General features: G+C 47.1%; 5 protein-coding genes across 10 annotated transcripts in view; 3 read left to right on the top strand and 2 right to left on the bottom strand.

Moving 5' to 3' along the window:
- Positions 1–99: 99 nt before the first annotated feature.
- On the top strand, positions 100–8903 carry LOC4577995 (uncharacterized). The gene is made up of 7 exons (XM_001237616.3): positions 100–258; positions 330–478; positions 555–2365; positions 2911–3300; positions 4043–4098; positions 4179–6239; positions 6790–8903. Exons 1-7 carry the CDS (start codon positions 240–242, stop codon positions 8901–8903), a joined length of 6600 nt encoding a protein of 2199 aa, XP_001237617.2. The 5' UTR covers positions 100–239.
- Positions 2374–3895, bottom strand: LOC4577996 (immunoglobulin-binding protein 1). Its single transcript, XM_061661608.1, has 3 exons — positions 3712–3895; positions 3402–3610; positions 2374–3337 (listed from the first exon to the last, which is right to left on the bottom strand). The coding sequence occupies exons 1-3, from the start codon at positions 3835–3837 to the stop codon at positions 2578–2580; spliced, it is 1095 nt and encodes a 364-aa protein (XP_061517592.1). The 5' UTR covers positions 3838–3895; the 3' UTR covers positions 2374–2577.
- On the top strand, positions 3998–6300 carry LOC133393970 (zinc finger protein 57-like). The gene is made up of 2 exons (XM_061661607.1): positions 3998–4098; positions 4179–6300. Exons 1-2 carry the CDS (start codon positions 4059–4061, stop codon positions 6242–6244), a joined length of 2106 nt encoding a protein of 701 aa, XP_061517591.1. The 5' UTR covers positions 3998–4058; the 3' UTR covers positions 6245–6300.
- Positions 8904–8928: 25 nt separating the features above from the next.
- On the bottom strand, positions 8929–10128 carry LOC1275656 (guanine nucleotide exchange factor MSS4 homolog). The gene is made up of 2 exons (XM_314924.4): positions 9796–10128; positions 8929–9726 (listed from the first exon to the last, which is right to left on the bottom strand). The coding sequence occupies exons 1-2, from the start codon at positions 9931–9933 to the stop codon at positions 9478–9480; spliced, it is 387 nt and encodes a 128-aa protein (XP_314924.4). The 5' UTR covers positions 9934–10128; the 3' UTR covers positions 8929–9477.
- Positions 10129–11889: 1761 nt separating this feature from the next.
- LOC1275657 (trafficking kinesin-binding protein milt) overlaps positions 11890–27953 on the top strand; it is a 90483-nt gene continuing 74419 nt past the window's right edge. The window contains exons 1-3 of one of the 6 annotated variants that reach the window (XM_061661453.1): positions 11890–12012; positions 12728–13674; positions 15036–15220. Coding sequence is in view for 2 of the 6 variants with exons in the window: in XM_061661451.1 (XP_061517435.1) it covers positions 24768–24872 (105 nt within the window). In the remaining 4 variants the exon portion in view is untranslated. Of the gene's footprint in view, positions 12013–12155; positions 12492–12727; positions 13675–15035; positions 15221–20171; positions 20322–24360; positions 24873–27953 lie in introns of those variants that run through there. The other 5 variants (XM_061661454.1, XM_061661456.1, XM_061661455.1 and 2 more) reach the window with 5 other exon arrangements.

Raw genomic sequence — 27953 nt, forward strand, 5'->3', positions numbered from 1 at the left:
GTAGCTTCAAAAACTGAAATAATACTTTACACAGACCACCACCTAAGCATCACCATACGAACAGGGTACGTACATTTCCAAAGAAAAAAATGAGGCGCATTCTATCGTAACCTTGATAAAGCTGCTGCATCAACCCGCGCGGCCGTCTGTCAGTGATGTAATGGCGCAGGAAAGTCAAAAAGCGTACAAGTGACGCCTGGCATCAAAATAAAATTAGCCATCAGCAATCGATTCTCAACATGTCTGCGGAATGTTCTGGTGAGTGTTGCCTGCTGGCGCGAGGTAAGATCATTTGATGAGTGCATTTTACCGTTTATCGCCATCCGCAGACGCGTCCACCGACCCGAGGCTGCTGCAGTATCGGGACCTGTTTTGTCGAATATGCCTCCAGTACAGCAAAGGGGCGCTGATCCCGATTGGGGCGGAGATAAAGAAAACCACCCTGCTGGACATGTTTATACAGCTCACCACATTTGAGGTAGGTCGTAAGCGGTAGCAACCTTAGTATTCTGTTAGCTGCAAATGCACTCCATCGCCTTTCTGTGGCCTTTCAGCTGGATCACAATGACGCGTTTCCAAGGTTCATGTGCGAGCAGTGCGTCAGCAAGCTGACGCTGGCGTACAGCATCCGGGAGGAGTTCATCTCGCAGACCGATCTGCTGCTGAAGCTGGTGGTGCAGAAGCAAATCATTAAGTACTACGAGCAATTTCCGCTGGAACCGAAGGTTCAGGCACCGCCCAAGGTAATACAGCCGAGCGTCCATGCACCGTTCCGGGAGCTAAAGCCCACCCGGGTGGCGAAGCCAACCGGCGGAGTGCCGGTCGTGAAACCGCAGCAGATGTTAATTCAGGAAAGCATCAAAGATGAAACGGTAGAGGAATTGGAGGTAGATGAGGAGGTAATTCAGGAGGAAATCCTTAACGACACCACCACCGTGCCGCTGGACGAGTCCAGTCTCGCGGTTGATTTCAAAGACGACTGGGATTCGTCCAGCACGGCCACCTCGCTCGATGAGGATGACTGGAGCTACACGCTCAACCCGATCACGCCCCAGAAGCTGGAGGAGCTGAATGCGGCCCGGCCCGTGCGGATGAAGAACCCGAGCGGCTCGCGCAAGCGCCCGAAACCGGCGGAGGAGAAACAGGACAAGAAGGAGCGGAAAAACCAATACTCCACCACCACCTGCTACATCTGTGATACGCACCACGAGTCGATCGCGCAGCGGGACGACCACTTCCGCAACCACATCCACATGCTGCCGTACGAGTGTACGGAGTGTTTGGCCGATCCGCCACCGGAGGACGCCGATTCGCCGCGGAAGGACCAGCCAGCGGCGGAACATCCCACCCACATCGTGCTGCGCAGCGTCATCCAGCTGAACAGCCACATGATGATGCACGGCTTTCCGCACAAGTGTGAGCACTGCTACCGGCGCTTCACGACCGTGTATCTGCTGAACCACCACCTGTGGAACTACCACCAGCACTCGAAGGAGGGGCTGACGTGCGAGTGGTGCGGCAAGCGGTACTACTCCCGGCGCCCGTTCCAGGAGCACGTGCGGCGCCACAAGCACTCCGTCACGGAGCGGTTCAAGTGCACGACGTGCGGGCGTGCGTTCGGCTCGAACGCGCTGCTGCGCCGCCACGAGATGGTGCACACGGGCGAGCGCAGCCACAAGTGCACCTACTGTCCGCGCCTGTTCAGCCGCCGGTGCAATCTGCTCGACCATCTGCGGCTGCACACGGGCGAACGGTGCCACAAGTGCAGCGAGTGTCCGCAATCGTTCAACACGAAATCGTCGCTCGAGAAGCACCAGCGCAACTATCACAGCGATCTGGCGGTGGTGCCGCCGCGGGGCGACCGCAACATCTACACGCTCCAGTCGGACGGGTCGCGGCTGTACCGGTGCAAGCACGAGGGCTGCACGTTCACCAGCACCTCGAGCACGACGATGACGCAGCACCGGTTGCGCCACAACAAGCCGTGCGTTTGCGAGGAGTGCGGCCAGCGCTTCGTCTCGCCCAAGTACGTGCGCAAGCACATGAACCTGATGCATTCCGGCAAGCCGCGCAAACCGCAGGGCAAGGGCAGCGCCGGCGGTGGTACGAAGAAGGTGAAGGAGGAAATTTCCGACGTGAGCAGCGCCACCATCCTGCCCGCGGACAACACGACGGAGCTGATCAGTGCGGACGAATCGCTGCTGGAAACGAAGCTGGAGGAGGAGGAGGAGATACAGCCGGACGATGAGGCGTGGGTCAAGATGAAGGACGGCATAATACGCACCGAGTGGAACGCGGGTGACCTGAACGTGGTGCGCGAGTACGTCGTCGAGTTTGTGGAGGATTCGAAGGAGATTGAAATATAATAATACGTACGTTGTGTAAGCTTAACAATTTATCCAAAATCACGAAATACATTCATATTGCCGCAGCGCATTCCGCGAACGCACTTCTCTATTTTTTTTATGAAGCTGCCGCAACATGCCGAGTGAGTTGTTGTGATCGTGTGTGGTAAAAGAGAAAAGGAAAAATACAAACTAATTTCGAACGAACCGCACAGTAGGCGTCAAAGCCCCCTTAGCTACGGTTGTACCGGTTGCCCTCGCCACGGCGATGCTCATCCTTAAACTCGTCCTTTGCCCGCTGCCGGGCCAGGTACTCCTCGTCGTCCCGCTCGATCAGCTGCTCCTGCTGCTCGTCCTCGCGATCCTGCTCGGCCGCATTGTCCATGTGCACCCGGTTCATGAGCGAGTTTTTGTTCACCTCCTTCATCCGTTCCGGGTCGGGGAAGATGCCCTCCGCTACCCGCTGCTCGTAAAACTCGGCCACCGTCATGGTGGGCAGGCTGGGGTAGCCCCGCCCGTACACGGCCTTCTGTACCGCGTCCCGCGTAATGATGATCGGCTTCAGCGGTTGCACCGGCGGTCGCTTGTTGGTGCCGCTGCCGAACGCACCGTGGCTTGCTTCCTCCAGCTCGTCCTCGCCGCGCAGTTTGGCGGCCGCCCGGTACTGCAGCATCTGTTTTTCGCGCGCCACACTTTCCAGCTCCTCCTGCGCCTCCAGGACGGCCGATTTCAGCAGGGAGAGGAAAAACTCGCGCTTCATCTCGTCGTCGATTTTTGCCTCCGGCTGCTCGACCACGTACCGCAGCTGCTTGACTTTTTCGTCCAGCTCCTTCTTCTCCTGGAATTTGCGGATCTTTTCGTTGCGCTGTGCGCCCATTCGCTGCAGCTCGCGTATCTTGTCGCTCTGCCCACCGGGCACAATCGCTAGCTCGCCCGTGTCCCGGTCGGGCGTTTCGTACAGCTTGTAGTTTTCACAGCGCGCTAGGAAATCCCTACAAAAAAGGAAGCGAAATGAGAATTGTTTACCTTTTAGCGATGTTCACGCATCAAACTCACTTAAAGTAAACCTCGGCCACCTCCACCACCTCCTCGCGGTTTGTGTTGCACAGCCGGAGCGTCATTTTGCCGAGGAAAAAGGGCAGCAGAAAGTAGCGCAGGTTTTCCGTTGGCACCTCCTCGTACGATTCGTTCGTGCTGAACATCCCGACCAGGCTGACGAGACGGGTAGCATCCTCGAAATGGCCGATCGTTTTCTTTACCGCTACCTGCGACATTGGAACACGTTTTCATGAACGTACAGGGTCGGAGACAAAAAATGGGGGAAAACGTGAACAAACGCGTTAAAGCCACTAATCATTAAACTCACCTGAAATTCGGGTGCATTCGAAGGCAGTGCCGCATTTTCATCCAAGCGGTTCATGGCGCTGTACCCTTCGTCGAAAATTTCGTTCAGCTTGCGGTCAAGCGGTATTTCGTTCGTCGCCTCCGACATTTCGCTCGATCGCACACTGGTTTTCTTTGCAAGCTAGAAACTATTTCGCACGTCGTTTGCTGATTTTACCAATTTAACTACGGAAAGAGAACGTAATGAGCTGCGGATTGTGTTTTGCTAGCTGCTACCAAAACGTTCCCAGGGTTGTTACGTGCGTTCGGGTGCTCTGACCTTGTTCTCTACACACCTTGCACACCTTTGACAGCTGCACTGTTTCGGCAATGTTTGTTTACAAAACAATGGAGCAGCTGCAGGGCGAAGGTAATTAGGGAAATTAGCGCGCATTTATTACATAGTTTATCATTCTTTATTGTTTTATTATACTTTTCTCACATTTTAAGATGCTGCTACCACGTCCTGTCCAATGGAGTCGTACTCGACCGCACCGCAAACAGCCGTCCTGCACCGCTTCTGCCGGCTGTGCATGCGAGAGTTCCCGTTTCTGCTGCCGTTCAATGCTACACTCAAAGAAATCGCGCTAGCCGACATGCTGGAACGACTGCTGGGTTCGTTCAAGCTAAAGCAAACGCCCAATCTACCGAACGGCGTCTGCTCGCACTGTATCGCGAAGCTGGACTACGCGTACCACGTACAGAAGGAGCTGGTGCGGAACGAGCAGCGCTTGCGGCATTTCCAGCAGGAGGGAAATTTGTTGCAGAAATTGTTTGAATATCAAGCTAACATAACAGTGACCAAAGAGGATGGGGGCGGTGATCGAATGGTGGCGGGGTATGGCAGTGGACTGCTGCCGGAGACGATCCAGCTCGATCCGAAGCAGGACGTACCGGATATGGCCGATGCGGAGCAGCGCGCGGCAGCTGCGTACAAAACGCTGGTACCGCCGGGCGGCTGGGCTGTAATGGAGTGCGATTGTCCGGAGAAATCGATGGCCGCATCCACCCGGCGAGCTCCGCGGTCCATGAAACCCGCGCGTCCGCAGCAGCGAACTTTGCGCAATCGCCACGTGCTCCGGCAAGCAATTGATGCAGAAAATCCAACCGCTTTAAACGCAACCGCCATTGATCCCTGTAAATGCTACATATGTAATATCGTGCTGGAGTCGGAAGAAGACTGTCGGGCTCATTTGGCCGTGCATGTGGACATGTTGCCGCATGTTTGCCCCGAGTGTCGCACGCCGAATGCGACGGAGGAGGATGACGACGCGCCGAGCACCCCAATCACCTCGCTGGCAATGTTACAGCGCCACTACCGCATGCACTCCTACCCACTGAAATGTCCGCACTGTCCGCAACGGTTCCGGAAGCACACGTCCGTCTACACGCATGTGCGCTATCGGCACGAAATGTTCGACAATCCGGAGGGTTTCACGTGTGACGTGTGCGGCGTAACGATGCAGTACCGTCCCTCCTTCATGTACCACATGCGCATCCACTACCACGAACAGATGGGCACGTTCCGGTGCCAGTACTGTGATCGTGTGTTTGGAACACGGGCCCGGCTAGAGCGTCACGAACGGGCACACACGGGCGAGCGGCCGTTCGCTTGCCATCTGTGCCCGAAAACGTTTGTGCACGCGGGCCAGCTGGCAACGCACATCGCGCGGCACAATAACGAGCGCGGCCACCGGTGCTCGCAGTGCGGCAAAGCGTTCTATAGCAAAGCGATGCTGCGGCAGCACCTGGAAACGCACGAAACGCACGAAACGCGCAAAGCGAGCAACGCGGCGAAAGTGAGCCAACGGCCCTGCGCGTATGCGGGCTGTACGCACGTGGCGCGCACGTATCAGGCGTACTACATGCACCGGCTGCGGCACGAGATGGCGCACCGGTGTGAGGAGTGTGGCCGCCGGTTTGCGCGAGCGTGCGAGCTGAGACGGCACCGGCGCATCTATCACTCCTCGGAACATCCGTTCCGGTGTGAGCCGTGCGGCAAAACGTTCCTTAGCTCGCAGAGCTACCGCGAGCACATGGACTCGCACGCCAATGTGCGCCGGTTCGAGTGCGAAGTGTGCGACAAAAAGTTTGTGCGCCGGCGCAACCTGGTCAACCATCGGATGTCGCACACGAACCAGCGGCCGTACCGGTGCGAGTATTGTGACAGTGCCACGTTCAAGTATAAGAGCGACTTGAACCGGCACCGGAAGGACAAGCATGGCCAGGCGGAGCACGGCGAGCAGACGTCGGTGTTGGCGCAAGAGGACGAAGACGAAGCGGACGGGGAAAAGATTGTGCTGATGAATGCGGACGATCCCATTATGGATGTGATACTGGAGGAAAGTGCTCCGCAGGGCATTCTGATCAACGAGAACATTGAGCTGGACGGGACATACGGGGAGGAAATTGAGACGGTCGAAGAGTCGATCGTCGTTGAGCAGCCGATCGTTAGCATCGGTATCGATGAGGTGACCAAGGAGGAGTACATAATAGAGTACATAAACCATGGTTAATGTGTGGAAGAGAGCAATTAAATAAAACAACCAAAAATGTGTAAACATGGAAGAAACATCGTTTCAAACGGCCGTTGGCTGTGTTTCAACTTGAATCCGAAAGCAATAACTCTCGCTGGCAGCACTGCCGCTGGGTGACGTTTGAGCTGTCAAAGTGCGACGCGACTCGCGTCGACGTCAAGATTGCTACAAGCTGCATCTTTTTCCTCGGAAGCCAGATCAAATTTATTTTGAATCGAGTTTTCATCCAGCTCTGCACCGTTTTTCCAGCCCTAAGTGACTGTTCCGTTCGCTAGGCACCGAATCTGCCTCTTCCACAGGCCGTCATGAGCAAAACCGCTGCGACAAAACCGGGCGTAACGTCGCCCGCGGAAGGTAAGCCAACAACAACAACAGGGCGGCCCCGATGCTTGATGCCAAAGATACATCGATGCTACCCTCAGCCAAGATATTACAACCGCGGGCAGCGCGTAATTCTAACCACCTTAGCCCAATTCACCTTTGTAATTCACGTGCGGCATTTACCTTTTTCTCCCTCACCGCAGTCACGTCCGATGCGTTTTGTCGAATATGTTTGCTGAAGCGGCCCCACCTGAAGTCGCTGATGGAGCGGGTCGATGGCGTGATGATACCGGAAATGCTGTACAAAGTGTGCGGCCGCCAGATCGAGGTGCAGGAGGGCTACCCGCGCAGCATCTGCCAACGGTGTCTGTGCCAGTTGGACTGTGCGTTTAAATTTTTGAACGAGTTCCACCAGCAGGACGAACGTTTGCGCAGCTTCTACTGGAGCGGTTCCGTGGTGAAACGGCTGCAGGAATACCAGAAGGAAGGGAGTGAAACGGTAGAAAAACGGTTTGCCGAACTGGTCACCCGTAATGCGAAAATGCTGAGCCCGCCAACTAAGCACATGTGCCACCGGGAGACGAACACCAGCCAGCGCCCCAAACTGGTCGATGCTAGTACGCTGACAGACAAGGAGGCGGTGGTGGATCTAGCGCTGGTCAAAACGGAGGACGGAAGCGTAGTGTCCGACGATTTGGTGGTGGAGGACGAGGAAGGAGTGTATCTCGAGTATGCGGACGATTTCGATGCATCCATCAAGGACGAGCAGCTGGTGTCGATGAAAATCGATGTGCTGCAATCGGGCGAGGAGGCGGAATCGGACGCCGAACCCAAGGAGCGCAGGAAGCGAGCGCCACATACGGCCACCAAAAGCACCCCGTCGTCGCGTTGGTCGACTCGGACAAGCCAACCTTTGCCGACGAAGCAGCAGGAAGACAGCGATACGGATGATCCGGCTACGGAGGAAGATTTCAAGGAGCTGTTCGAGGAAAGCGAACCAGACACTGTGCTAGAGATGGACGAGGATGAGGAAGACGATGATTTTGATGAAGAGGATGAGGAGGAGGATGATGAGGAAGATGACGAGACTGAGGAGGCGAAGCACATGGTGGAGGAGCAGACGCCGCCGTTGCAGCTCGATCCGCTGCGCTGCTACATCTGCGACCGAAACGAGGAATCGAAAACGATGCTGGAGCAACATCTCGATATGCACAGCCTGATGCTGCCGTACGAATGTAGAATTTGCCAGGTGGAGGGTGGACCCGCCCGCACGCTCAAAACCATCTCCTCCCTGCAGAACCACTTCCGCTCGCACCACTACCCGTTCGGGTGCGGCACTTGCGGCAAGCGGTTCCTGCGCAAAGCGCACCTGATGACGCACATGGACAGCCACAACGAGGAACACCTGGAGTGTGGCGAGTGCGGGCGACAGTTTACGCACCGCAAAACGTGGCAGAACCACCTGAAGCGCCACGTGGCCGTGCGGACTGGCGCGTTCAAGTGCGGCACCTGCGGCCGGGCGTTCGGCAACCGGGCCCGGTTGGATCGGCACGTGCGCTCGCACACAGGCGAGCGGCCGTTCGGGTGCAAGTACTGCGACAAGCGGTTCTACGACCGCCACCAGCAGCAGCGCCACACCGAGCGGCACTTCCGCGACCAGGAGTGCAGCTGCGAGATTTGTGGCGAAACGTTCCCGGGCGCCAAGAAGCGCGACCAGCACAAGGTCGAGCAGCATCTGAGCGGCCCGGAGCTGGAGGCGTTTTTGGCGCGCAAATCCAGACAGCGGTCGTACAAGAAGCCGGCCGTACTGAAGGATAAGAAGTGCCCGTTCGCGGGGTGCGATTACGTCGCCAACACGTACGGCGCGATGTACGTGCACAAGCGCACCAAGCATCAGCCGGTGCACAAGTGCGAGCTGTGCAACAAATCGTACGCCTTCCTCAACCAGCTGCGGGTGCACATGGCGCTGCACACGGGCGAGAAACCGTACCAGTGTGAGATTTGCGGGCGCAGCTTCCGTCGCGGGTTCAGCTACAAGGAGCACATGGAGATGCACAACCCGGAGGCGAGCTACAACTGTCCGACGTGCAACAAAAGCTTCAAGCGGCCCCGGTACCTGCAGGCGCACGTGCTGACCCACACCGCGGTGCGCAAGTTTTCGTGCGAAATCTGTGGCAGCTGCTACAAGACGAACGGGGAGCTGAAGAAGCACACCAAGAACAAGCACGGGCTGGACATTGTGGAGGAGGAGGTGCGCGAGATAGTCATCGATGCGGAGGATACGGATATATCGTCGTTCGTTGTGGAGTACGTTTGAACGCGTTCGTGAGTGAAGCTATACATTAGGTCCTTGTGCGCTCTTTTATTTGGAATGGAAAATCCAAAATAATCCCAAAAAATGCTTATACTAGTTACTTTTGTACGCGAGGTACATATTATGCTTGTATTCAGTCGGTTTTTGACTTTGCCGGTAAGATTATAGGCATACTAAACGGAGGTAGTTCCGGATGCGAACCAAATCGCGTCCGATCTTCACAAACATATAACCATGTACGAATGCTATATAATTAGGTGACATATACGTATGTCTTTGAAATGATTTAGAATAGGACTCGATACAAATGAATAAAAAATATATTAAAATAAACGTATGAATATATGTATGAATATGGTTAGAACGCTGTTTGCCTATTAAAAGAAAATCTTCAACAGGCTGACTTTTGAAATCGAGCTACACTTCTACTGTAACCCAAAAAATTTATACTAACAAGATAATGTTTTCAATTTTTAACACCAGAAACTTACCACGTCGAGTGCTTTTCACCTTTTATTTTTATTTTTAACGGCAAATCATGTAGCAAATGCCATATTGAGTGAATCGAATTCGCCCCTCACTCATGCTTGACGCGTGCCAGTGCGATGTAGGACTTTTTCGTCTCCAAATCGTGATACCCTATCGGACCGACCTCGCAATCGGCACAGGTAAGATACTTCCGATTGTCCACCGTGTTGCTGAAGCCAATGTTCTCGAACGTGTACATATCCTTCACCATCCAGAAATCTTTTAACGTTTCCGTGGTGAATTCTTCCGCCACCTGCTCCACCGGTTGACGCTTTTGCTTGGCCAACGGTAGCACGAACTGTGAACACGGCAAAGACGCGTGGTTAGCGGGGGTGGTAAATGAGGGCCACGTAGCTCAACTCCCTACCTCTGTCGTGTCGTAATCACTGTTTGTCGATTTTAAAATCAACGATCCGCAGCGATCGCACTTTACGTTCGTTTTGTTCTTTCCATCCTCGTTGACTAGGGCCGAAAAGTCAGCCGGTGCGGTATCTTCGCTGGCCATTGTAAGGTGTTGTGCAGGGGAAAAACTACTAGTGGAAAGTATTACTTCGCATAATCCAGGGTTAATGTGTTAATATAGTTCGCTTTGCACGAGAAAATGGGAATGAAACGTGCGAATATTGCTTGTGAACTAAAATAGGATGTAAACAGAGTGTTGTTTTGTTTTTATTCGCTTTTTTCTCGCTGTCAAAATTAAAACTCATCAACTATCGCAAAATGTTCTTTGGGTAAATTAAAGTGCCTGTTGTTTTTCGAGGGGTACGAATGACGAGCGTGATTTGCACAACAAATTCTAAACACATTTGCCCAACAGCAGTGACCAATACAGGCGGTCCCCAAGATACACGGTTATTGGGGACCGAAAACGGCCGCAAAATACCGCGTATCTCGAATTTCCGCGTAAGTCGAATCTCGTGATTTCCAGCCAAAATATCACTAATTTTCGTGCAATTTTGCAAGTAGGGGGTGGTTTTAGCCACCAAATTAATTATTTGATATGTTTCTAATGAATTGAACAGTTTTAAACCTTTTCAAATGGTATTTTACATTCGATCAATACGGAAATTATTTTGTATTTCACAATGGATGTGACAAATCAGTACAATTTGCTCAAAGAACTGTCAAATTTTGAAAACCGCGTATCTCCGAATCCGCGTATAAGAGGTACCGTGTATCTCGGGGACCGCCTGTATATAACAGCAGTTAAACAAATCGATCGTCAAATTTTAGAACGTCTATCAATTCAATTGTAGTTGATGGTTTGAAACAAGGTTTTGAGGTATTTTTTTTTTTTACAAAAAGCTACGGTGTTCCCAAATAGCCAGCTCGTACTTTATAGCTGATTTAGGGCTGTTTTACGAAAAATCGTTCCTATGTCGTACTTTGTGGCTGATTAAGAGATAGACGGTACTTTACGGAACTATGGAGCTTTTTAACTGACATATGGTACTCTTTGGAACTTTGCGGCTGATTAGCACTATGCGTAGGGTTCATGATGGAACTTGAAGGCTTGTTAAGAAAGGGTACTGAACTTGGTGGAACTTTATAGCTTTTTAATGCATGACATCGGTACAAGGTGGCTCTTGTCAAAGTGTCAAAGACGGACGCCAGCAATAATCTCATTACTGCTGCACAAGTAAGATTCGTTAATTGAAGAATGAATATTGAGTGAAGTGATTGTGAATTATCAGTAAATTGTGTAAAATTTTGTGTAATCATCAATACAAAGGATTTAAAAATATACATATGTGTTTAAACGAAACAAATCTTGTTGTTTATTTCATCGATGACGCTTGCTTGAAAATAAAACACAAAGAAAAATAATCCCTGGCATCGTGGCATAAGGAAGCTGCTTAGGCGCTGTTTGAAAGACCCGCATAGAACTTTGATGCTGTTTATCTACTGCAAAAGGCGAATTAGAGCAGCGATCTTTAGCGTGCCAAAATGAGCTGCTTAAGCAATTCTGGCTATTTGGGTTTTTTAAGACTGAACCTGCATTCCATGTGTCACAAATCCACTAAACGACCACTAAACGGGTTCTAAACGGCTCAAGCTCAAGTGGCTCAAGGAATCTTAAAAGAATTCGTTTAGCAGACGGTGAACTGCTGATGCTGTCTAAAAAGATCACAAAAAGCTGGTGGCGCCATCTGTTGGTGGGATTGCCACACAGTGGAGCTTTCTTCGCTTTGAGAGCTGATTGCGTATATCGCGGAATACCAGTACAATTTGTTCTAAAAACTTTACAATTTAGAAAACCGCTTATCTTCGAATCCTTGCCGAAGATGTGCCAGTGTATTCGCCGGCGAAGCGTCATGGCATAACGATTTTTTGTCTATTTGAAATCGTTAACTGCGCTGTCATCGGCGTACACCTGGTGTAAATGCACCCTACGCTACCGTTCAGCCTCGGCCAAACACACGCACACACACACTCCGCCCCAGCTGACATCACCGCCACTGACAGCTGAACGGCCAGCACTGACAGACCGCAGGCTAGATTTTCCCTGCCCCGTACAAAAAAAGATAACATGCAATGCAATGCTCCTCTGGTGTGCGCGATGTCCCCCTGAAGTTCCCGAAAAGTGAGTTAAAAATACTTGTTTTCCAGCGGTAGTGCGTGCGCTTTCCCGTGTACCAGGAGAACGCGAAGAAACGGCCGACTGTGCGTGGTGGAAAGCAAAAACATCCAGCCCGCCCGTGTGGTAATGGTGGTGGTGATCCAGCTAGTTTGCTTCACCGAGAGAGCATTTCGCGGCGCGTCCCCTGCAAACGGAGCGATAACTGCTGCACGCAGCTTCCCGTGCCAGCTCCCAGGGTCCATGTTTTGTTATGATATGTCGTGTAGGAACACAGAAGCAGCAGCAGCAGCAAGGGCAAGGAACGCTGACCGAGTATTGGCGTAGTTTTGTGAGGTAGCGATCGTGGTATATTGTCCCATTCGTCATCAGCGTTCGGTGTGCGTGTGTGTGTGCGCGTGTGCCCATGAATTACGTGAGTGGTTCTGTCGGTGTCCTCGACTACTACGTTCGAAGCATGGCAACTGACGGCTAACAGTGACGAGGTGTGTGAGAAAGTTACCAAATCGTTCTATCGGGTTTAGCTCTTTAGCCTCAGGAGTGTTTTGTATTGCCAGTAATTAAAAGGGAAAAAGTAAAGGTTTTTGAGAAAAAGGGAAGTGTGTGTGTGTGGCGCCATCATACATCGATCGTGAAAAACGAGCGATTGTTTTTTGTTGCAGCCGTGACGCTAGAAGCTGGTGAATAATTTCTATTCTGTTCTGTTTTCTTCGCAATGTAGCAGCAAGTTTTTGGATGGATAAATGATCAATCTCCGAGCAGCAGTTCCGTTCGTGTTTCGTGTTTGGCGAAAAAAGTAAAAAATACATCCTCAACCACAAGAAAAGAAAAGCAAAACAAAGTTCGAGTGCGCGAGTGTAACCTGTGTGTGTGTACAGTGTTTCTCTCTCTCTCTTGCTCTCGCTGTGTTTCGGTGTGTTGTATGGTTGTAAAAATTGGCCATAAATGCTCTCACGGGGAGTGAAAATTTTCTTCACGAAAACGACGTAAACCCGTTCATCCCCCCAACCTCCGTTTCCCCCATCCACACACACACAACGACGACGGGAGGGAAAACCTCGTCGCAAAGGAAGCAAAGCCAAAAAAAGGTCCGAAATAATACTAAAAAAAGTGAAGGGGCACATACAACACACACACAGCAACCCGTGTGTGTGTGTGAGAGTGTGTGTGGGGCTACACCGGAATCAGACGGTGGAACGAATCGACATCAGAAACGGAGAGTAAGCAGGGCTAGTCGAAAAAAAAAAACTCGTAGTCACATTGCTTGGTTTTTCTTTCGCGAAAGAAAATATAAGCAAACCCCCGCTTTGGGCCTCATCATCCCCCCCTTTCTACCCGGTTCTGCTCTGGTTGATTGCCATTTTCCACGTGTGTGAGCGCGCGCGAATGTGTGTATGTGAAGAGTGATTTAGCTGGGAGGTGAGGAAGCGTGGGAAAAACGAGCAATAGAATAGAACGCCCCGCGTATCCAGTGCGTGCAAGGATAACAGTGTCCATCCTTATCGTGACAGCTTTACGAGAGAGCGAGAGAGAGCGAGTGTGAAAGAGCGAGTGAGAGTAGTAGACGCTGTGTGGTCCTTCATCATCGATGCCAACGAAGGGAATTGCAATCGAAGGAAGCCATCACTAGTCGCGAAAGCCGCTGCTGCACATCATAATTGCACAAAAGTAGGTACAATTCTTCAAGCAAAAAACAAATGGCGAATTTGGCCTTTCGGTGCAACAATGAAGAAGATGGGAGAGTTTTGCTGTGTTGGTTCGGTCTCAGCAAACACCACCACGGGTTATGTCATCTGCGCTTTTTTACCGATGTGTAGTGGCTGGGGCAGCAGCAGCTCGATCTTCGGCAGTACCAAAAACAAACGCGGCGTGCACAACTCACGCACGATCGTGTGCTGCTACCGAAGTGTTTACAGCTGTGTGCGTGAGTGAACTGTTGTATCCTCGCAGCTGATTTCATTGGCAGAACAACAATTCACGTTTTTTTTTGTTTGCACATTTATTTTAGCATCTTGAAATGGTCACACCAACAAATAGTCGAAAAGCTGGATGCTTTGAGGGAATGATTGGACTACTTGTATTGTAAAATTGCCAAAAAAACTCCGAGCACCTAGATGTCGTTGATGGAGCTCATCTTTTAATTAGTCCACTATTTGGACCGGATGACGGAAACGACCGCCCGTGGCAGAAGCTCACGGGAACCAGGTCTCCGTTTTACAGTTTTCTCGAACTGCGTACCAAGCCGTCGATTGACCCTAACCTTGACGGCATTTGCTGGTAGCGTTCTCTCCCCTCAACTGCTTTTTGGAGCCACAATTTTGTGAGGCAGGTGTAAAAAAGAAGCCCCCCGCCGCCGAATAAAAAACGGTAGCAAAACGTGGAAATCATCACGATGCGTTTTTTTACCATCACCACGACGACGGTGGCGCTTTTGTTTAATTCATGAGAAGGCATGTCATGAAACTAAACCGTTGCACCCCAGTCGGCATGGCCCAACTACCGCAGGAAAGAACCAGAAACGCACGAATATCAAGTTCAAAGTGTGTGCGAAATGTGTGGCTGTTTCATTTTTGGATTGTACCACCTAGTGTGTCATGCCAAGATGTGCCGGGCCAAGAGCTTACGGCTGGTGGGTGCTGATGCAGAACGCCTACGGGTGCTCACACATGCACACAGTGCCACGACACACCGTTTTTCCTGCCCGGGGTGCAATAATTGCACCTGTAGTGAGGGCGAAGCTTGCCACCCGTAGGTGACCGAGTTTGCGTATCAAATTGCATAATTTTATCGACCGGCAAAGTGGAAACAATTTCACCGATAAACGGGGTGCCAAAACTGTGGTTTTTTCGTTTTCTTACGATTTGCTTTCGTACATATTTATTGGAGAATTAAATTTTAATTTTGTTATCACTTAAATGGCGAATTTTATGCTCTCGTTTAAGCATGCGATCATAAGGGAATGCTTAAATTGAAGTCATAATGTATGGACACTCGAAATAATACATGATTTTTCGTTTCTTTTTTTTTAGGAAAAACAAAACAACGAAGCGCACAACAGTGAGCGAAGAAAACAGTATCGGAAAATGCACAAATCAGCCGGCTGGAATGATTTAACCCTACCGCGGCTGTAACCCACGACCCCTCTGTCGCACAATCATTGCGTTCGTACAATCATCGCACACCCAACCGGTACACATCATTTCATCAGACAAGGGTAAGTAAGCACTTTGGAGTGTGTGCTGCTGTATGATGCCTCTTTCGCGCGTTAATCGCCCCCCCTTTGGCCATCATCATCAGTGAAATCATCCCCCACGCATTCCGCATTCGTGGTGCGAGATAACGCGTCTAGTGTCTGGTGGAAACTTATCATCCCCAGCGGCTTATCATGGTTTGAGGGGTTTGATGTTATCGTGCCAGGCCTAAAGCATGCTTGCCAAAGGTTGTGCTGCGTGGGTGCCATGGCGAGTACTGATAAGCTGCCCGCAAAAAAATCGTTTCGTACTCATTATTAGAACTTGATGTGTTGTAATTACAGTGCAAAAACAGTCGATAAAATTGCGTGTTAATTACCTTTTAAGGCGTTAGGTGTACATCCAATCCGTATGGTCGATAGCTTGATAAAACATGCCTTCGTATGATCGTAATTTCGTTGAAATTTTGTTTCAAATCCATTTTCATAGCGACTGATGGTAAACATCCTTTTAGAAGGAATACACGACAAACATGTGGTGAGCTTATGTAGGCATCATAGCATAGAAAAAAACACCAATAAAGTTAATCCTACCGCTGCTCGAAAGTGAAAGATTTGTGCCTCGGAATCTATAAATTGTTTGCCGTAGGGTGTACCGCCGTCCGATAAATCCGGCTTAAAGTTACGAACATCACTTTTAAATCCATCACAGTCCATCTTCTTCCGAATCGTGCACCTTTGGTGCGTGCTGCATCTTGTTCCACTTTCACGGTTTGAACAAACCGAAACAAACGACCCAAAACGTGCAACAACATGTGCCGGTTTACAAATTCTTTCGTCGCCGGAAAACTGATCCGCTCTTTTGGGTTTCAATTTTCCTCGTTTGCCACTTAATTAGAGGGTTACCGTTGTTCCCTCTAGGCTACCGCTCTCGATCTCTGCCACACAATCCGTTCATCGTACGGTGTTTGGCGTGGTGGCTGGGCAGGGCATGTGGAAATGTTGCTGTTATATTGCCCTGTCTCAGGCTTCCGGTTGCGCTTATTCATGTGTTTTCTTGGTGCTTGATGAATAACGGCTTGGTTTACACTCTGCTCGGTGAATGTGATAAGGTCATTTCACTTTCAACGACGCTGTCGGAATGGACGCTAAAATTGGATGATTTAATTGGAGCTGTTTTAATGTTTCGTAAAATAGTAAGATAGTGATTAAATACTGTAACAATTTCTGAATGAATTTAACTTATAAATATGCTAGCTGAGGCGTCTACTGACTTATTATGCTTAAAATTGTGTGTGGTGGAAGTAAAGCAAAAACAAATATAACATCTACTCTAGCATAAATGCATGCATGAAACTGGGTCTGTTCCCTGTCATACTAAATTATCATTCCTTGCGTTTGCAAACATGCATTTACCGACCGGATGGCCCACGAAACCCACGTAGTCGTTAAGTTGACAGTTTACACCGGTGCAGTTTCGGTTTGTTTTCAAAAATAACTCCGTACTTTTGGAGTCAGCACAGACCCACGACTGGCTAGAGGAGTCGGAGCTCCAATTAAATCCCACACAAACATTAACGAGAGAAGAATGTTAATGTCCACCATTTATGTAGCTTGGTATGTTGTGCTGAAGTGTTGCGAGCCTTAACTTTTGTAAAAACAAAATCTGGGCAAACAAAAAAACATAAAAAGTATATTTTCACAGCAGCTCTAAAATCCCGGAAGCACTCCCGCATATGGCCCTTAAACTGCAAAAAACGAGAGAAAAAAGAAATAGAAGCTCCTTATTTTTTACCTCCTACCCAGCCGATGCATTCCGGAGACGGACTCCGGGAATAGAACCAAGCCAACGTGATTCACCGCATCATTCAAGACTGAAACTCTGTCTCTCTCTCTCTCTCTCAGTCTCAGTGGGGACTGAGCCCTAACGAAGGTTTTAGGAAAGATGGTCTATTAATAGAACGTGAATCCAATGCTTTGAATGTGGCTTCTTCGATCCCTGGTACAGTTTTACCCCACCGGAGATCTTTGAGTGGTTTGCAACGTTGAAGTGTCTACCAATGGAGAAGCCAATAATGCCTTGCGAGGGCTAACGTTTCGATCACTTCTGCCAGTTATAGACTCGTATCTGCAAATCGCAAAGATTGCACCATGAACTCTTTGTATTTGTATAGGCTTCATATTCTAGATCCCTTTTTTTATCTGGTGGAGATTGCCACAGAGCCGGGCATACCATGCTTACCTGTTCCCCCTCTTGGCCGATGGTTGGTAACGGCCTTCGACTTTGTGAGCGTGCATTTTGACGTCACACGCCTGATAAGAACTGCACAAATGCTCAGAAAAGAAAGAGCGAGGGGCTTGCCTCGTGATCACGGAAAGTCGTGTAGCCCTTTGCCGCTGCTTAGTTTGTCGCCGTCGGCGGGGGGCTTGACAAATCTCAACTTTATTATCGCTTAATCATATGACAGCTCAAACAGGGATGATTTCGTTCGTGTGGCAGTTGTGTAATTCCTTGCTGCCCAGAAAGGGATTTCCCCGTGTGAAAAAGGTTCTTTGGTCTGCGGGTTTGCTTAGCCAATCGATTATTTGTATAGCATCTGTGATTGTTTTAAGAAATTAGCACATTTTTGTGAAGAATAGGTAGTACTGGAAGGAAATGCTGAGACGCACATGCTCTAGATAAAAAGCCAAGAGAGCTTTTTATTGGATTGCTGAATCCTCTAGCCATGATTGCGCTAATGTAGGCAACGATGGTTCCATTCTGTCTAGCTAGTCTGGCTAGCTTGTCTGCTGTCACATCTTTTGTTCGTTTTGTTTCATTGCGAGTAATAAGAGACGGAACATGCGATAGGACTGAGGAATTCTTTCTAAAAAAGAAACTGAAGGAAAGATCAATGGCATACTACTCTTTTATACTACGTTTTTGGTTTTGCGACAAAAAGAGACAAATAGTGAAATAGCTTCATTTGTCCTTCAATATGATGATGTCATCATTTTATCATTTTATCACGTATGTTTACGTTATCTAACGATATGTAGTTTAGTATCACTAGGTATATACATGTTAGTTCATCGTTTTGGAAACTAGGTCATATCAGACAACAGTAAAATGGGTAAAAATTATGATAGATGGCTTTCTTTTTACGTCAGTCCTGCAATTTTAACTACTTACGGCTTGTGGATTTGTTTTTTGTTGTTGTTATTTCATGAAACAGTCTGTAGAATGTTAAACGATACATTGATTGTTCGTTATTTCTTTTCACTTTAGCGACGATTTCCTGTGTTGTTATACAATTACTTGTCACAATTATGCTACATTCTAATGAAGGCAGGATTTTAGTTATTAAATATATTAATTTTGATAGCAAAATACTGCGATAGATGCTCTGGTTCATCCTGTAAGGTCGAAGAGAATCGATTCATCCAACTCATACTACCAAGGATTGACTATCCGATTGCGTGATATAATAAGTCTAGAAAGGCTCTATAATCGGCATGATCGACATGACCGCAATACTCTTTACTTCAAAGAAGAAAATACTTTGATGAACTCAAAATGACAGAAGAGGAGAATCAATTCTACTAATCTGCTTCTTCATCTGGACATAACTTATGACGTACGGGCATCATATGTTGGCTTTATATTGCAAGTTTGCCATATCTAATGCCTAATTTGGTCCAGTTAAATCGCATTTGCCGTCGTTACTTTAAAGCGACGGACACCAATGGGAATCGAGCCTCGGCTAGCCTTGAAAGGATCCGATACATGGTTCATCGGACTACTAGGTTGCCTGTTTTTAAATATTTGACATGTGAAGAACAATCATTCTTCATTTTTAAAAATCATTAAAATCAGGCAAATTTGCGCTTTCTAATTTATTGTCTACTAAAGCTTTCCATGACTTTTATACACCCAAATCATAATTGATTCAACTTTAGCTCTTCCTCTTGATGTATTTGTGGATTTTGTGATTTATTGTCCTTTTTTGTAGACATTGAATGGTGTTTTTAAGTAAATGTAGGGAAATGAATACATTTATAACAGAAATGTTTTGAAACAAAATAATTTCTACAACTGTTTTTTCCCCTTTTCTGCATTTTTACATTCCCCCAAAACACACGTACTCTCATAATGACCTCCCTTTGTCTAAACTCACTAAAGAGGGAAGACTGTTTGCAATGATGCGGCGGCGGTGGCGGTTTTTTTTTTTTGCTCTCCCTGCACCCGGCCGAATATTTCGCAAATTTACCGTGACCTCGCAACACCGGGCCAACCGGCGGACGGCAAGCGCCTCGGTACGTTCGGAAAAGTGCATACGTGATTTGGCGCACACGTTTATCTTGCACCGGTGGGTGACGAGGTGGCCGGATCGGAACGCTGGAGCATAGCGGAGCGGAGCGGGAACACATTGCTCTGTATGTGGTGGTGCTGGCCGCGTATAGATTGCTGGAAGTGGGACAGATACCGCAAACGCAGCCGGGGAAGTGTTCGTCGCACACGTCGCGTACCTGTGTCTATGTAAGCGCGCACATGAGTTGTTTGGCGAAGCTATTTTTTTTCACTACTCGCCTGATTGCTGTTACCAGCAGCGAGCCGCCATGCGTTTGACGGTGAGGGGCATTTGATTCACATGTTTCTTGACAATGAGCCTCGGTGTGCAGTGTATGTTTTGGTAGCCATCAAATTGTAGGATTGATTCGTTTTTTTGCAGTGAGAGGGTTCACTGGATTGAAACGGAAGCAGGAACTGTGTGTAACTTCTTTTCTACAGGTGCTGCTGCTGCTGCTGCTGGTGGTGGTGGTGGGAAGTCGCCAAATTGCAGGCATCGTTGTTACCGGCGACTGAAGTTCCAGTACGATACGTACGACAAGATTCGGTGCGATATCGCATGGTTGTCGCGAAACAGCGTCAGTACACTTGTGTGTTGGTGGGAAGTCGTTTCATGCGTCGATTTATTGCAGCAGTGGAAGTTGCCTGCACCAGACGGATTCAATTATTTGTGCAGTGAGTGTGAAAGTGACCTGTGAACGGTGGAAGCGTCATTTCCAAGAGATTACGAATATTTTTGGAGATTGTTCAGCGCTGCGTGTCGATATGTGTATTATAAAGAATAATTTTGATATCGTGAGTAATGTTCACTAAAGATTGTTGTAAAATAGAGTTAATTCGGGCGCGTGGGAAAGAAACAGCTTGCTGAACGCTGATAAAATCCTATTTCTAGATGCATCCACACAAGAGCCAAGCCACGTGAAGTGCTGATAACGTGAAGCTGCCCCGTGGGTTTAAAGCGTTTGGTTTTGTGCACCTTAAAAAAAGGAAAGGAACATGGCGCCAGTGACACTTGTATTTAAAGCCTCCGTTTATATAGCGTTTACATAGTACAGGAATGGTTTATTTTGCTTTTTTTAACGCAACCAATATCCCGCGCACTCTTACGACCAGGATGACAGGTCAGGCGAGTGACATTGAAACGTCGCTTGGAAAATCGATGCAAAGCGTCGTCGGCCAATTTGCGACAGCGCTTCTCTCTTCGTCCGTCAATATTTTTTGGGGACGAAAATGAGTCCTTGCCGATTGTGGCGCGTTGTTTTTGGCGTTTTAAAATGTACTAAATTTAAGAGAGAGAGATATGTGGTTCAACGGACCAGCACCACTAAAGACAACGTGGGGAACGTCCTTGTGTGCCAAAAATTTCGCCCATTTGTAAAATCATTTAAACGTTGACGGCTTGAACGAGTTTGTTGACGAACTAAATTTAGCATCAAGTCTACAAGAGGGGTTTTTTTGCTTTCAATTTCCCGAAATATTTCCAAATTTATTGAAGTTATTTGACTGATTTTGTGCATAAAACAATAAAGATTGATCGGTTATTCTACTTAATTGCATAAGACATGATAATTACACCTGTTCATGTCCAATACTGCTGTGAGCTGGGGCTCAAACGACCTTTTCGATCTGAAATCAGCAAAAACAAACATGACCACGGTGTAAAGAGACCGTTTATCGTCAGAGGGTGGATTTATGCAACCTCACGCTTGAGTGTCATATGATGTCGTGCATCATCGACAAATTTATATTTCTCTTAAGCCAACCCTCCCGCACATCTAGCGCTGGCATTTCTGTTCGCCGTGTAGACTCTGCGGGGAAGGATTAAGAAGCGAGACAGAGAGCTTGGTGGCTAAACTTTGGCACACAGCGTAAATGACGTAGGTGGTCCTCACGAGATCATTCTTAACGCCAGGCACGAGAGACAATTTGTCAGGCTGGTTGGTTGGTTGGTTGCCTTTTTGCTTTACTTTGAACGTCCAAATCGCTAGACATCGGAGACCGACGGTATAATGCAGTTATTTTTAACGATTCATTAACAAAATTTTCCCGCAATTTCGCACCGATTTTTTTGTCTTCTTCTCGCACACACAAAACAGCTGAAACATCCCAACAGTAACCGCTGTGATGTAATGAGTATGCTATGTTGCTGCTGCTGCTGCTCGTCCTAAGTTGCTCTGTAAAAGGGTTTTCCTGCTATGCAGCATAGTCGATCGGGGGAGTACCTTTCTACACGTGTTATGCATGTATCTATGCTGCAGTTTTGTTGGGCGGTGCATTGTTTTGCTGGGGAATATAATTAATTCAGTTTGAAGCTTCTCCATCGAACACCAGTCATCCATTCTTTCCTGTGCTTTTGTTTTGGTTCGCGCTTAGAAATCGTATGTTGCCAGCCAGTTGTTGTTGATGAGGTAATGAAATGCCACATCGTTTTTCTTGTGGAGATTTCCGTTTCCTGTTCGGGGTATGCATACTGGCGTCACTTTTATGGTAATATAATATGTTGGCTAAATGTTGGCAAAAAATCTCACAAATCATCTAGCACGTTGTGCGTTCGAAGCAATGGTTTAACACAGTATTAGACATGGGCACAAATATGATATTAATCTTATCTGAGTGTATCTCATCTAATCCATTAGAACATATTTTCAACATTTTGCAAGTTCTCCAATAATTTTTTTAAAGCCTGTCATAGGATATTCGCGAGTGATCGCAGACATCCAACCAGCAATGAAAGGGAAATAACTTTCTTTCAAATATGTTGCTGATTCCTCCTTCAAAGAAGCTTCTACTACACTGCTTTGTGAGTGTGCCTGGGAGTTGTCAAACGATTTTCGTACCGTGCTGACGTCCATTGTACCGTTTGATCGTCTCTTTCTCTGCCCGCGTGTTGAGTCTTCGCTTCGTCGGCGATCGACAGAAAAATTCGCTTGACGATGTTGTTTACACATTCTTGAACATGGCTCGTTGAGGTAAGAGTTGGTGTTAATTATGAACTCTCGACTCGATTTTCCTTACCGGCCACGGTGTCTGATAACAACCACACGTTCTTTAAACGCTTTCGAGAAGCTGGCTAGCCGACTGTGTATAGTCTCACAACGAACGAACAAGGTACAACAGTCGAGCGGGGTGTAAGTTACAGAAAAGGTAACATCGTGTGAAACTAGTTATCTAACGAACGGACAGAATGGCACTGAAACCAGATGGTTTCAAGTTCATTTCCTTAGCGAGCGTTTGAAAATTGTGGCGAATGGTAATAAATTCTCAGACAAGGTTGATACGATCATCGCTATGGGTTCTTTTTGTGGCGGAAAAAAATAAGGATTAGGAGGCGTGTTTTATGCTAACTTCTGATAGTTGGTAAAAGGGCTTTAAAGGCACTCTATTTTAGTAATGTTAAGCATGTCCGTGGTCATAAGCATGAATAATTTTATAGTAAAGTCATTATAACAAACTAGTGATGTGCTCTCTTTAGCGTACCCACGACTCCGATCCGACTCTGACTATTGTTGGTTCGATTCCGACTGGGGAAAAATGAGAACCACTAGTTCCATCCGGAGACGTAGTCGTTCGGAGTCGTACGGAGTCGTCTGGAGACGTTCGGAGAAATTCGGAGTCGTCCGGAATCAGCCGGATTCAGTCGGTGTCGTCCAGAGTCGATCGGAGTCAACGACTACGATTCCAGCGAGATGCCGGAAGACTCCGAACGACTCCGGACGACTCCGGACGACTTCGGACAGCTCCGGATGGATCCAGACGATTCCAAAATTAGTCGGTTCCGAAATTATCGGAGTCGGATCGAAGTCGACTCCAGATTTTTGCCAACGTTACTCATCATTACAACAAACCCTTTTAAAACAAACATATAAAACCAATCTTACTCTACTGTGTCGCGTGCCACTACTGTGACTCATTCCTACTCCAACGTCGATCGAAACATCTTTCTCAAAGATTGATTGCATTGTTAAGGGTGCTCGCTTTTAAGCACTGTGTACCCTTTGCTCGCTTGCATCCTTGCCCGTTTTAGCAGCTACTTCCGGCGCGAGCGTGAACGAACCATGATGGTTGCGTCCGCCGTCGGTGTTGGATGCTGCTACCACCCCGGTGGGGAATCTATTTTGATTCATCGAAACGAAGTAAACGAAGTGCATCTCGCTAACGAAACTTCGCGACCAATTGGCGTCGAAGCATTGCCGACATGCTGATGGTGGTGCGTGATCCTCATGACGAATCGCTTAGACAGGGCGAAGAGTGCGCGATCGTCTTTCTTGGCGTAGAGCGTTGTGCGGTCGCGCAATTGCGGTAATTTCTCGACTCACACGAACAAAGGGTGTCGGTCGGGCTAGTGACGCGGATGCGATGGATGCTGTGGGGTTCATGGTTAGTGGTAGTAAAAAAAAAGCGGACGCATAAAGATCCCTAGAGGGATGTATTGAAGAGCATACAAACATATTTGAGGTCAAATTCAAAAATACTTCAATTTGTTTCAAGAATACTTTTGATTTCCTTATTTAACATTTATTTCAAGCATACATATTTCTATTGTAGACTATTTATTTTTTTAATTTTCGGTTTTCCCAACTATCATTACTCCATTATATTTTGGTGTTGTAATTTCCATCCCGTTGCGAAAATATTTACTCACCTATAAGCTTATTTTTCCAAATCCCATAAACCACACGCATCGCTCGGGTACTGTAAGAAAACCCAACCGAGAGCACAAACAAAACAAATCCGTTCAACCTGTGTATGCGCGCCCGGGTCCCCGACGGTTTGAAGTTGATCGTGGCAGTTGCTCTAGTTTCGGTACGCTTCGATTAGTGTTCGATTTTCGCTGGTTAACACCACTGTACTACGCGGCTGAGTGTCGTGTAGCCGTTTCTTCTGTTATTGCAGCCAACACAAAAGCGGCACATATTGTGTAACCAAAAACGGTGTAGGAACCGTTTGCACGGTCATAAGAGAGCTGCAAGATTTCTGTGTATGTGCGTATTGTGTATTTTGTATGCAGCTGGTCATTTCTTTCTAAATTCTTCAAGTATTTATGAAAAAAGATGGCCTGTGGTGATTATGTGATGGAGAGAATGCTTACACACGCCGGTGTGGTGCAGTGCGTTTAAGCTGCAGCTCAGTGGAAGGCCATGATGGCAAAGCAAAACTGCATCATTGCAGTAGGAGCAGTGTCCAATGAACTGAGTTGAGTGATATGAAACGTGAACCAACATCATATCTGCATCTTCCGGCATGCTGCTACAGTCAGTTAATGTAATTGCATACGTCAAGGCCACACTGAGCATAGGATGTTTGCGGGAACGGTACATTCTCAACACGGGCAGCATACGGCTATGCGTAAGTCAGCTGAAAATAGGGTACTTAATGGAACGTTTCAGTGCACAAGATCATTAACAAAAAACAAAAACACCAAACAAAAGCCGAATGTAATGTTCAGTTATAATTGTACTGATTGCGTGTTGCACTTTCGCGGCTCAGAAGCGATCTTGGTATGTGAATGTGCCTCCTCCTGTGTGTAGAGTATGTAGGGGCAAAAGTGCATCCTCGCGATCGATCGCAACATTAGGTTTTTGAGATTGTTTAAAATTGCAATATATGTATATGATTTTGATTTGGTACATAGTGATAGGGATTTATTAGATACAAAGGCAGCATTGTCGTGTTAACTGCTTCTTGTTTTAGTTTTTAGTATTATAGTTTTTTTTTAATTTTGTATATACCTTTCTAATGGGAAATCCCTATTGAATTATGATCGTTGTGAGACTTAAGAGAGCATCAATTTCACTTAATCAAACATCGTTCAATTATTTTGATGAAATTTATTACTTAATTAAGAATATTTTCCGTGTACAAGTGCTGCAAGTTTGTGCAAGGCTAATGCTTATATTTACTAGTTAGTTTTTACCGACTCCAGAGCTACGCAAAGAAATTTCAAGGATCCTTTTTACTCTGAGACGTACGCCAAATTAATCAACTTCCAAATCCAATTCATATCAGGACCTAAAAACGAAACCAAACCCATACCGGTCCTGGAACCGATAATGAACTCATACCGATTTTGAAACCTATACTGAACCCATAGCGGTCTTGGAATTGATGATGAACCCATAGCGGTCCTGGATCAGATACTGAACCCATACTGGTTGTGGATCTTGGAACTGATACTAAACCTATACCAATCCTGAATCAATCCTGGAAATTCGGGCCGGTCGGGTAGTACAGTCGTCAACTCGTACGACTTAATAACGTGCCCGTCATGGGTTCAAGCCCCGATGTTGGATTTGACTATCCTGCTATAGTAGTAAATAAGTCACTGAAAGCCAAGCAAGTTGTTGTGCCAAAAGAAAAAAAAATCAACTTCCGATGCTATTCTGAACTGAAAGGAGTTTCACAAATCAAACAAAATCTTAGAAACATTATGGGGGTCCCGTTTTGCCTTGACTTTCTCAATTCTCTAACGGAAACCAGCAATTTCTCTCTGTGCGTTATTGTTCTTCACACCCGGCTCGGTTGCTAATTGCTTGCTTGTTTTGTGTTCCGACGTAAAGATACAGTTAATTTTTCCTTATTCTAATTTGCAAAACGTGATGTGCTGCTGTGTGTTGTAAATCTTGAAACAAACAGTTGTTTGCAAACAAACCAATTGATTTTTAATTAACGAAACAAACAATTCTCAAACCGACATCGTTTCATTTTGATTTTAATATTCCAACTAAACGTATGAAAATTTCCTATTCTATATGCTGATATTGGCAGCCAACCAAATATAGATCGATTTTCATCAGCAGAACCCCTGACATAAATTGTGAACGAGTTTACTCTGTATCTTATCACAGCTACAGCCCGGTTTGGCCTGTCTGTCGGAACAGAATTAGAGATACAAAATGTTGCCGTTTGTCGGCGACCGACAGATAATTATTTGCGTATCATTCATTTTGACCCATCCGTATCGTTAATCTTTCCGGGGTTCTGTTTTTATCCCCGGCTTATGCAGTTTTTCGAAAGATATATCGAACCGTGAGGATTTTTGTGCCTGATATTTTTGTTATGTATCCGACTATGTGTTTTATATTTTTGTGCATTTAAAAGAAATATAATAAATGCTTTTCACTTGTCCGTAAGACTACATTCGCTTCTTTGAAGTGTGCAGTAAATTATTCACAAAAACACCGTAAAAGCATCACGTGTTTCTGTAGTGCAATAGGGAAGAGTCGTCCCGAGTTCGTTAAACCCCTGACCTGACCCAATGTGGTGGACAGTGTATGAAAAAATCGATACCCGCCGGTCGCCGCCGCCGCCGTCTGCAAAGGGTCAATCCTGAAGTCTTCGGTGCGGTCGAATCAGCCACAGTTGCATAACCATCGCTGGCAGGCATAAACTATTTTAAGGTTTATATGATTTATGATTTTGCATTTGAGTTTTATTTTAGCCTCCACATCCATTTTGCCCTTCGATTTGGTTAGACGAGATGGATGTGTGGGTAGTGGTATGTTTAGTGAATGATAAAAAAGATTCGGAAACACACAATTCGGCAACGGTTCATTCGGTTGTGGTGAGCGTAGTAGGACAGCGTATAATGTGTTTGACACCGAGAGTGCGATGGGTTGTTAACATCAGTTTTGGCACCTTTTTCGCATTGACACTATGCCAAAACCAATGCAGAGTTTGTTGTACTCTAGTGCAGGGGGAAAAACAGGGTAATGCATAATGAGAATGCTCATTACAGTTCTACATAATGTTTAGTGTTTCGGGTGATCTTGAAAGATGTGCTCTCTAGATTTTAGGTGCATACATATGTCGCCAAATTGAATGTCTATTGGAGCTCTGCGGGGAGACTCTTCTCAACTAGTCTTCGTTAATTTTAAAACTTTTATAGAAACCGATAAGATTAATAGTGGCGTGATTAATGACTTTTGTTTATGATTTAGCATGACTTAAGATACATTTCGATAGTTTTAGTTCACTTTTCGTGGTATATTTCGGCGAATGATTGAAACTAATCCTTTTCATAGCTACGGATCGTCTTAACTTTCCATACCTCTGATGATTTCATACCTCATTATTATACAACCATGCGATCAGCTCAATTTATTTTAATCAACGCCATACATTTTCGGCCACCGTCTGCGTTTGTTTGTTTGTTTAGGTTGCGTTGATTATGATGCCTACGATCAGATTCAGCCACTCACCGTCCGTCAGCCGCGATGTAAATGTTGTGCGATATTTTTAATTCGCATTTCTCTAAAACCACCCCTTACGATGGTAAAATAAAAAAAAAAGTTGGCGATCAGCATCGGCGGCAGAGCATGATGCCGCCGAGGGTGGTGGTTGGTTGGACTTTGCGCTTGAAATGAAGCAATGCACAAATTTAGTAGTTCAATGGCTGCTGCTAGTTACATAAACCAGCAGCAGCCCTGC

Source organism: Anopheles gambiae, chromosome 3 (genome assembly GCF_943734735.2).
Source record: "Anopheles gambiae chromosome 3, idAnoGambNW_F1_1, whole genome shotgun sequence".
NCBI classification, from domain to species: domain Eukaryota; kingdom Metazoa; phylum Arthropoda; class Insecta; order Diptera; family Culicidae; genus Anopheles; species Anopheles gambiae.